Source organism: Oncorhynchus tshawytscha, unplaced genomic scaffold (genome assembly GCF_018296145.1).
Source record: "Oncorhynchus tshawytscha isolate Ot180627B unplaced genomic scaffold, Otsh_v2.0 Un_contig_237_pilon_pilon, whole genome shotgun sequence".
Taxonomy (NCBI): domain Eukaryota; kingdom Metazoa; phylum Chordata; class Actinopteri; order Salmoniformes; family Salmonidae; genus Oncorhynchus; species Oncorhynchus tshawytscha.
Genome location: NW_024609779.1, coordinates 360,001 through 371,601, shown reverse-complemented (window position 1 = coordinate 371,601; position 11,601 = coordinate 360,001). Strand labels below are relative to the sequence as shown.

Below are 11,601 nucleotides of genomic sequence, written 5' to 3'. Positions count from 1 at the left end.
ATTGATATAGATTAGTATGGTACTAGACCCAGCAGTCAGGTTATTGATATAGATTAGTATGGTATGGTAGAAGACCCAGCAGTAAGGTTATTGATATAGATTAGTATGGTACGGTAGAATACCCAGCAGTAAGGTTATTGATATAGATTAGTATGGTACTAGACCCAGCAGTCAGGTTATTGATATAGATGAGGAATAACAAGGTCTAATTATCCAACCCTGTGGTACGCCTGGACATCTTGGCCCTAGTAGATGCACAGCCGTTTGTGTTCTAGTTCCTGCCAATATCAAACTCCACACAGCCATTGAAGAGGAATGGGACATTCACAATCACCAGCCTGATCAGCTCTATGCATCACGCTGCACAAGGCAAATGGTGGTCACACCAGAACCTGACTGGTTTTCTGATCCATGGGATGGAGCGGTCTGATTTTGTCCAAAAGAAACTCATTTTCGTTGCAAAACAAAGTGGTTTGCTACGGTTTGGACTAATGATTACCTTACACCTGGCTAACAATATCACGACACAAAGTTAGACTTATCCTCTTTATTGAAGCACTTGACTGCCAGGGACCCACTTGGTGTGGAATTAATACCAAGAGTCCCTGGCAACATCAAACCCAAAACAACTACATATCCAGTACACAAAACACACGGAAATGAATAGGAATGGTCATTCATACAGTATATCCTCTTTCGAATAAATTATGATGAGCAAAAATACATTCATAATGTTGCTTTTGCTACATGGTGCAAAATAAATCGTTGTAAAAAATTATTTACAATATATCAAAGTCCAAATTTACCCATAAAGCTGTAAGGATTAATGTTCATAAGATTAAGTTCCAATGGTTCTCTCTCTGAGACCTGTTCTGATTGGTTCAGGAGGAGGAGGTGGTGTGAATGGGGAGTTTTACATCTTGCTCTGTTTGACGTCTTGGTTATGCTGCTCAACAACAGAATCCCTCTTCTTCTTGTCAGAACCCTTGCTGCCCTTGCTGCAGTCTGAGTCCTTTCTCTCCATCTCAACCCGATCTCTCTTCTTCTCCTCCGGCTCGTGTTCCGGCTGGCGGAACTGGGCCTCGATCTCCGCTGGGTCAGTGTAGGTGTAGAAGTAGGACATGACGGCGAACACAATACACACCACCACAAGGAGAGAGGCAAACAGGATGTATTCTGCCCACTGGAACACACAGACACACAGGGGTTAATATCACTACTCTGCCCCCTGGAACACACAGGGGTTAATATCACTACTCTGCCCCCTGGAACACACAGGGGTTAATATCACTACTCTACCCCCTGGAACACACAGGGGTTAATATCACTACTCTACTCCCTGGAACACACAGGGGTTAATATCACTACTCTACCCCCTGGAACACACAGGGGTTAATATCACTACTCTCACACAGGGGTTAATATCACTACTCTACCCCCTGGAACACACAGGGGTTAATATCACTACTCTACCCCCTGGAACACACAGGGGTTAATATCACTACTCTAACACCCACTACTCTACCCCAGGAACACACAGGGGTTAATATCACTACTCTACCCCCTGGAACACACAGGGGTTAATATCACTACTCTACCCCTGGAACACACAGAACACACAGGGGTTAATATCACTACTCTACCCCCCTGGAACACACAGGGGTTAATATCACTACTCTACCCCTGGAACACACAGAACACACAGACACACAGGGGTTAATATCACTACTCTGCCCCTGGAACACACAGGGGTTAATATCACTACTCTGCCCCCTGGAACACACAGGGGTTAATATCACTACTCTGCACCCTGGAACACAGGGTTAATATCACTACTCTGCCCCCTGGAACACACAGGGGTTAATATCACTACTCTGCCCCCTGGAACACACAGACACACAGGGGTTAATATCACTACTCTGCCCCCCTGGAACACACAGGGGTTAATATCACTACTCTGCCCCCACAGGAACACACAGGGGGGTTAATATCACTACTCTGCCCCCTGGAACACACAGGGGTTAATATCACTACTCTGCCCCCTGGAACACACAGGGGTTAATATCACTACTCTACCCCCTGGAACACACAGACACACAGGGGTTAATATCACTACTCTTCCCCCTGGAACACACAGGGGTTAATATCACTACTCTACCCCCTGGAACACACAGACACACAGGGGTTAATATCACTACTCTGCCCCCTGGAACACACAGGGGTTAATATCACTACTCTACCCCCTGGAACACACAGGGGTTAATATCACTACTCTGCCCCCTGGAACACACAGACACACAGGGGTTAATATCACTACTCTACCCCCTGGAACACACAGGGGTTAATATCACTACTCTGCCCCCTGGAACACACAGGGGTTAATATCACTACTCTGCCCCCTGGAACACACAGGGGTTAATATCACAGACACACAGGGGTTACACCCTGGAACACACAGGGGTTAATATCACTACTCTGCCCCTGGAACACACAGGGGTTAATATCACTACTCTGCCCCCCCTGGAACACACAGGGGTTAATATCAACTTAATATCTCTGCCCCCTGGAACACACAGACACACAACACACAGACACACAGGGGTTAATATCACTACTCTGCCCCCTGGAACACACAGGGGTTAATATCACTACTCTACCCCCTGGAACACACAGACACACAGGGGTTAATATCACTACTCTGCCCCCTGGAACACACAGGGGTTAATATCACTACTCTACCCCTGGAACACACAGGGGTTAATATCACTACTCTGCCCCCTGGAACACACAGGGGTTAATATCACTACTCTGCCCCCTGGAACACACAGGGGTTAATATCACTACTCTGCCCCCTGGAACACACAGGGGTTAATATCACTACTCTGCCCCCTGGAACACACAGGGGTTAATATCACTGGAACACTCTTACCCCCCCCTGGAACACACAGAATATCACTACTCTGCCCCTGGAACACACAGGGTTAATATCACTACTCTGCCCCCTGGAACACACAGGGGTTAATATCACTACTCTGCCCCCTGGAACACACAGGGGTTAATATCACTACTCTACCCCTGGAACACACAGGGGTTAATATCACTACTCTGCCCCTGGAACACACAGACAACACACAGGGGTTAATATCACTACTCTGCCCCCTGGAACACACAGGGGTTAATATCACTACTCTGCCCCTGGAACACACAGACACACAGGGGTTAATATCACTACTCTGCCCCCTGGAACACACAGGGGTTAATATCACTACTCTCCCCCTGGAACACACAGGGGTTAATATCACTACTCTGCCCCCTGGAACACACAGGGGTTAATATCACTACTCTGCCCCCTGGAACACACAGGGGTTAATATCTACTACTCTGCCCCCTGGAACACACAGAACACACAGGGTTAATATCACTACTCTGCCCCCTGGAACACACAGGGGTTAATATCACTACTCTGCCCCCTGGAACACACAGGGGTTAATATCACTACTCTGCCCCCACACAGAACACACAGGAACACACAGGGGTTAATATCACTACTCTGCCCCCTGGAACACACAGGGGTTAATATCACTACTCTGCCCCCTGGAACACACAGGGGTTAATATCACTACTCTGCCCCCTGGAACACACAGGGGTTAATATCACTACTCTGCCCCCTGGAACACACAGGGGTTAATATCACTACTCTGCCCCCTGGAACACACAGGGGTTAATATCACTACTCTGCCCCCACAGGAACACACACAGGGGTTAATATCACTACTCTGCCCCCTGGAACACACAGACACACAGGGGTTAATATCACTACTCTGCCCCCTGGAACACACAGGGGTTAATATCACTACTCTGCCCCCTGGAACACACAGGGGTTAATATCACTACTCTACCCCTGGAACACACAGGGGTTAATATCACTACTCTACCCCCTGGAACACACAGGGGTTAATATCACCCCCTGGAACTCTGCCCCCCTGGAACACACAGGGGTTAATATCACTACTCTGCCCCCTGGAACACACAGGGGTTAATATCACTACTCTGCCCCTGGAACACACAGGGGTTAATATCACTACTCTGCCCCCTGGAACACACAGGGGGGTTAATATCACTACTCTGCCCCTGGAACACACAGGGGGTTAATATCACTACTCTGCCCCCTGGAACACACAGGGGTTAATATCACTACTCTGCCCCCCCCTGGAACACACAGGGGTTAATATCACTACTCTACCCCCCCTGGAACACACAGACACACAGGGGTTAATATCACTACTCTGCCCCCTGGAACACACAGGGGTAATATCACTACTCTACCCCACACAGGAATATCACTACTCTGCCCCCTGGAACACACAGGGGTTAATATCACTACTCTGCCCCTGGAATATCACACAGGGAACACAGGGGTTAATATCACTACTCTGCCCCTGGAACACACAGGGGTTAATATCACTACTCTGCCCCTGGAACACACAGGGGTTAATATCACTACTCTACCCCCTGGAACACACAGGGGTTAATATCACTACTCTACCCCCTGGAACACACAGACACACAGGGGTTAATATCACTACTCTGCCCCCTGGAACACACAGGGGGTAATATCACTACTCTACCCCCTGGAACACACAGACACACAGGGGTTAATATCACTACTCTGCCCCCTGGAACACACAGGGGTTAATATCACTGGAACACACAGACATACAGGGGTTAATATCACTACTCTACCCCCTGGAACACACAGGGGTTAATATCACTACTCTGCCCCCTGGAACACACAGGGGTTAATATCACTACTCTGCCCCTGGAACACACAGGGGTTAATATCACTACTCAACCCCCTGGAACACACAGACAACAAGGTTTAGATATCAATGAACTTAGGTCCTATCTGACCTCAGTACAGTGGTCAGTATTGTTTAGAGGGTTTTATAGGGTTCTAGATGTTAGAAGATCTGTAGTAACCTGATCTGGGAGCTGTGCTGCCTCGGCAACAATCAGCACTATGATGTTTCCCACGGCGACGGTGAACAGCCAACCAGCCTGCAGCACCGACTTCATGTTGCTAGGCGCCTGCAGAGCAAGAAGAGGTGTGCATTAGGTTTTGGGTTGAGATGAGAATTGAAAGTTAATTGACAAAGTAACAGGTCTGAGTTGAGTTGTGTTTGGATGACAGAGAAGAGAGCCACTAGAGATCAAGGCTCGTGTGACGGGTGAGAGAGGACAGTGGCGCCCCCTACCTGCGAGTAGGAGAACTCCAGGCCAGTGACAGAGAACACCACCTCTCCTGCTGTCATGAGGAAGTACTGAGGGATCTGCCAGCCCATGTGGATGGTATTGGGCTTGATGTCTTCTACCACCTGGATGGCCTGCCAACACTGGACACAGTAATCAACACATGAAACACTATTACTACAAAAAGAATAAACAGCAAAGAACAGAAAAACATGTTTTAAAACCCTGGTAAACAGCCCAACATGGGCCTTCACAACACAATCAGACACAGCAAACAGAAAAACATGCAGTAAAACCCTGGTAAACAGCCCAACATGGGCCTTCACAACACAATCAGACACAGCAAACAGAAAAACATGCAGTAAAACCCTGGTAAACAGCCCAACATGGGCCTTCACAACACAATCAGACACAGCAAACAGAAAAACATGCAGTAAAACCCTGGTAAACAGCCCAACATGGGCCTTCACAACACAATCAGACACAGCAAACAGAAAAACATGCAGTAAAACCCTGGTAAACAGCCCAACATGGGCCTTCACAACACAATCAGACACAGCAAACAGAAAAACATGCAGTAAAACCCTGGTAAACAGCCCAACATGGGCCTTCACAACACAATCAGACACAGCAAACAGAAAAACATGCAGTAAAACCCTGGTAAACAGCCCAACATGGGCCTTCACAACACAATCAGACACAGCACATTGCTAGTTTGGTTGAGGGTTAGGTATCAGGGGTTATAGGATAGAGGACTTACATCAGGGCTTCCAATGTTGAATGTGGATGGTATGACGAGGGTGAAGGCACTGCCAAAGCCCAGCTCTTTAGAGTACAGACACGATGCACCACCTCTGTTCATGATGGTAAACTCCGCCCTGAGACACACAACAGCCAATCAGATCTCTCTCCTCGTCCCCCCCATACGGTATGAATGTGTGTTGATATGAAGCAAAAAGCCACTCACTTTCCCTGTGGAACCAGACTGTAGTTGGAGACAGACAGAGGAGCGATGTCACCGACTCCCAACGTAACATTCAACGGACTGCCCAAACCATTCACAAATCTACGGTATGAAAGAGCAAAACAACAGGCCAGGAACACTTTAGATGGATAACTCATTGATCAGTTCAGAACCCTGACCCTAACCACTAACGGGACTGTTGGTAACACTCAGGGTCCTGACCCTAACCACTAACGGGACTGTTGGTAACACTCAGGGTCCTGACCCTAACCACTAACAAGACTGTTGGTAACACTCAGGGTCCTGACCCTAACCACTAACGGGACTGTTGGTAACACTCAGGGTCCTGACCCTAACCACTAACGGGACTGTTGGTAACACTCAGGGTCCTGACCCTAACCACTAACGGGACTGTTGGTAACACTCAGGGTCCTGACCCTAACCACTAACAAGACTGTTGGTAACACTCAGGGTCCTGACCCTAACCACTAACGGGACTGTTGGTAACACTCAGGGTCCTGACCCTAACCACTAATGGGACTGTTGTAACACTCAGGGTCCTGACCCTAACCACTAACGGGACTGTTGGTAACACTCAGGGTCCTGACCCTAACCACTAACGGGACTGTTGGTAACACTCAGGGTCCTGACCCTAACCACTAACGGGACTGTTGGTAACACTCAGGGTCCTGACCCTAACCACTAACAAGACTGTTGGTAACACTCAGGGTCCTGACCCTAACCACTAACGGGACTGTTGGTAACACTCAGGGTCCTGACCCTAACCACTAACGGGACTGTTGGTAACACTCAGGGTCCTGACCCTAACCACTAACGGGACTGTTGGTAACACTCAGGGTCCTGACCCTAACCACTAACGGGACTGTTGTAACACTCAGGGTCCTGACCCAACCACTAACGGGACTGTTTTAACACTCAGGGTCCTGACCCTAACCACTAATGGGACTGTTGTAACACTCAGGGTCCTGACCCTAACCACTAACGGGACTGTTGTAACACTCAGGGTCCTGACCCTAACCACTAATGGGACTGTTGTTACACTCAGGGTCCTGACCCTAACCACTAACAGGACTGTTGTAACACTCAGGGTCCTGACCCTAACCACTAATGGGACTGTTGTAACACTCAGGGTCCTGACCCTAACCACTAATGGGACTGTTGTAACACTCAGGGTCCTGACCCTAACCACTAACGGGACTGTTGTAACACTCAGGGTCCTGACCCTAACGGGACTGTTGGTAACACTCAGGGTCCTGACCCTAACCACTAACGGGACTGTTGGTAACACTCAGGGTCCTGACCCTAACCACTAACAAGACTGTTGGTAACACTCAGGGTCCTGACCCTAACCACTAACGGGACTGTTGGTAACACTCAGGGTCCTGACCCTAACCACTAACGGGACTGTTGGTAACACTCAGGGTCCTGACCCTAACCACTAACGGGACTGTTGGTAACACTCAGGGTCCTGACCCTAACCACTAACAAGACTGTTGGTAACACTCAGGGTCCTGACCCTAACCACTAACGGGACTGTTGGTAACACTCAGGGTCCTGACCTGACCCTAACCACTAATGGGACTGTTGTAACACTCAGGGTCCTGACCCTAACCACTAACGGGACTGTTGGTAACACTCAGGGTCCTGACCCTAACCACTAACGGGACTGTTGGTAACACTCAGGGTCCTGACCCTAACCACTAACGGGACTGTTGGTAACACTCAGGGTCCTGACCCTAACCACTAACAAGACTGTTGGTAACACTCAGGGTCCTGACCCTAACCACTAACGGGACTGTTGGTAACACTCAGGGTCCTGACCCTAACCACTAACGGGACTGTTGGTAACACTCAGGGTCCTGACCCTAACCACTAACGGGACTGTTGGTAACACTCAGGGTCCTGACCCTAACCACTAACGGGACTGTTGTAACACTCAGGGTCCTGACCCTAACCACTAACGGGACTGTTTTAACACTCAGGGTCCTGACCCTAACCACTAATGGGACTGTTGTAACACTCAGGGTCCTGACCCTAACCACTAACGGGACTGTTGTAACACTCAGGGTCCTGACCCTAACCACTAATGGGACTGTTGTTACACTCAGGGTCCTGACCCTAACCACTAACAGGACTGTTGTAACACTCAGGGTCCTGACCCTAACCACTAATGGGACTGTTGTAACACTCAGGGTCCTGACCCTAACCACTAATGGGACTGTTGTAACACTCAGGGTCCTGACCCTAACCACTAACGGGACTGTTGTAACACTCAGGGTCCTGACCCTAACGGGACTGTTGGTAACACTCAGGGTCCTGACCCTAACCACTAACGGGACTGTTGTAACACTCAGGGTCCTGACCCTAACCACTAATGGGACTGTTGTAACACTCAGGGTCCTGACCCTAACCACTAACGGGACTGTTGGTAACACTCAGGGTCCTGACCCTAACCACTAACGGGACTGTTGTAACACTCAGGGTCCTGACCCTAACCACTAATGGGACTGTTGTAACACTCAGGGTCCTGACCCTAACCACTAATGGGACTGTTGTAACACTCAGGGTCCTGACCCTAACCACTAACGGGACTGTTGTAACACTCAGGGTCCTGACCCTAACGGGACTGTTGGTAACACTCAGGGTCCTGACCCTAACCACTAATGGGACTGTTGTAACACTCAGGGTCCTGACCCTAACCACTAATGGGACTGTTGTAACACTCAGGGTCCTGACCCTAAACACTAATGGGACTGTTGTAACTGACCTGATGGCGTTCATGCCGTCATCAGGCTTCTTGCTCAAGTCGTAAACCTGGAGAGAGCATACGAGAGAGAAACAGGAGGGGATGTTACATTCCATAGTGGCTGACTGATAAAACAACAGACATAGTGGCTGATAGACTGATATCAACAACAGATATAGTGGCAGATAGACTGATATCCACCCCAGTCTGCTGTTCCCACATGCTTCAAGAGGGCCACCATTGTTCCTGTTCCCAAGAAAGCTAAGGTAACTGAGCTAAACGACTACCGCCCCGTAGCACTCACTTCCGTCATTATGAAGTGCTTTGAGAGACTAGTCAAGGACCATATCACCTCCACCCTACCTGACACCCTAGACCCACTCCAATTTGCTTACCGCCCAAATAGGTCCACAGACGATGCAATCTCAACCACACTGCACACTGCCCTAACCCATCTGGACAAGAGGAATACCTATGTGAGAATGCTGTTCATCGACTACAGCTCGGCATTCAATACCATAGTACCCTCCAAGCTCGTCATCAAGCTCGAGACCCTGGGTCTCGACCCCGCCCTGTGCAACTGGGTACTGGACTTCCTGACGGGCCGCCCCCAGGTGGTGAGGGTAGGCAACAACATCTCCACCCCGCTGATCCTCAACACTGGGGCCCCACAAGGGTGCGTTCTGAGCCCTCTCCTGTACTCCCTGTTCACCCACGACTGCGTGGCCACGCACGCCTCCAACTCAATCATCAAGTTTGCGGACGACACAACAGTGGTAGGCTTGATTACCAACAACGACGAGACGGCCTACAGGGAGGAGGTGAGGGCCCTCGGAGTGTGGTGTCAGGAAAATAACCTCACACTCAACGTCAACAAAACTAAGGAGATGATTGTGGACTTCAGGAAACAGCAGAGGGAACACCCCCCTATCCACATCGATGGAACAGTAGTGGAGAGGGTAGCAAGTTTTAAGTTCCTCGGCATACACATCACAGACAAACTGAATTGGTCCACTCACACAGACAGCATCGTGAAGAAGGCGCAGCAGCGCCTCTTCAACCTCAGGAGGCTGACCTCAGGAGGCTGAAGAAATTCGGCTTGTCACCAAAAGCACTCACAAACTTCTACAGATGCACAATCGAGAGCATCCTGGCGGGCTGCATCACCGCCTGGTATGGCAACTGCTCCGCCCACAACCGTAAGGCTCTCCAGAGGGTAGTGAGGTCTGCACAACGCATCACCGGGGCAAACTACCTGCCCTCCAGGACACCTACACCACCCGATGTTACAGGAAGGCCATAAAGATCATCAAGGACAACAACCACCCGAGCCACTGCCTGTTCACCCCGCTATCATCCAGAAGGCGAGGTCAGTACAGGTGCATCAAAGCTGGGACCGAGAGACTGAAAAACAGCTTCTATCTCAAGGCCATCAGACTGTTAAACAGCCACCACTAACATTGAGCGGCTGCTGCCAACACACTGACACTGACACTGACTCAACTCCAGCCACTTTAATAATGGGAATTGATGGGAAATGATGTAAATATATCACTAGCCACTTTAAACAATGCTACCTAATATAATGTTACATACCCTACATTATTTATCTCATATGCATACGTATATACTGTACTCTATATCATCTACTGCATCCTTATGTAATACATGTATCACTAGCCACTTTAACTATGCCACTTTGTTTACATACTCATCTCATATGTATATACTGTACTCGATACCATCTACTGTATCTTGCCTATGCTGCTCTGTACCATCACTCATTCATATATCTTTATGTACATATTCTTTATCCCCTTACACTGTGTATAAGACAGTAGTTTTGAAATTGTTAGTTAGATTACTTGTTGGTTATTACTGCATTGTCGGAACTAGAAGCACAAGCTTTTCGCTACACTCGCATTAACATCTGCTAACCATGTGTATGTGACAAATAAAATTTGATTTGATTTGATATCAACAACAGACATAGTGGCAGATAGACTGATATCAACAACAGATATAGTGGCTGATATCAACAACAGACACAGTGGCTGATAAACTGATATCAACAACTGACATAGTGGCTGAGAGACTGATACCAACAACAGACATAGTCGCTGAGAGACTGATATCAACATCAGACATAGTTGCTGAGAGACTGATATCAACAACAGACATAGTTGCTGAGAGACTGATATCAACAACAGACCGTGGCTGATAGAGTGAGTCTTGGACTGAGACTAGAATGGTAGATCAACTCAGACTAAGACTAGAATGGTAGATCAACAGACCAACACTAGAATGGTAGATCAACTCAGACCAAGACTAGAATGGTAGATCAACAGACCAAGACTAGAATGGTAGATCAACTGAGACCAAGACTAGAATCGTAGATCAACTCAGACCAAGACTAGAATGGTTGATCAACTCAGACCAAGACTAGAATCGTAGATCAACAGACCAACACTAGAATGGTAGATCAACTCAGACCAAGACTAGAATGGTAGATCAACAGACCAAGACTAGAATGGTAGATCAACAGACCAAGACCAGAATGGTAGATCAACAGACCAAGACTAGAATGGTAGATCAACAGACCAAGACCAGAATGGTAGAT

General features: G+C 48.4%; 1 protein-coding gene across 5 annotated transcripts in view; it reads right to left on the bottom strand.

Annotated features, from left to right (window-relative positions):
• Positions 1-532: 532 nt before the first annotated feature.
• slc15a1b (solute carrier family 15 member 1b) overlaps positions 533-11,601 on the bottom strand; it is an 85,506-nt gene continuing 74,437 nt past the window's right edge. For all 5 annotated transcript variants that reach the window (XM_042317958.1, XM_042317956.1, XM_042317955.1 and 2 more), the window contains 6 exons: positions 9,003-9,049; positions 6,218-6,316; positions 6,011-6,128; positions 5,256-5,393; positions 4,981-5,088; positions 533-1,183 (listed from right to left, as the gene is read on the bottom strand). In XM_042317958.1, the coding sequence (XP_042173892.1) occupies positions 914-1,183; positions 4,981-5,088; positions 5,256-5,393; positions 6,011-6,128; positions 6,218-6,316; positions 9,003-9,049 (780 nt within the window). In that variant the 3' untranslated portion in view covers positions 533-913. The remainder of the gene's footprint in view (positions 1,184-4,980; positions 5,089-5,255; positions 5,394-6,010; positions 6,129-6,217; positions 6,317-9,002; positions 9,050-11,601) is intronic.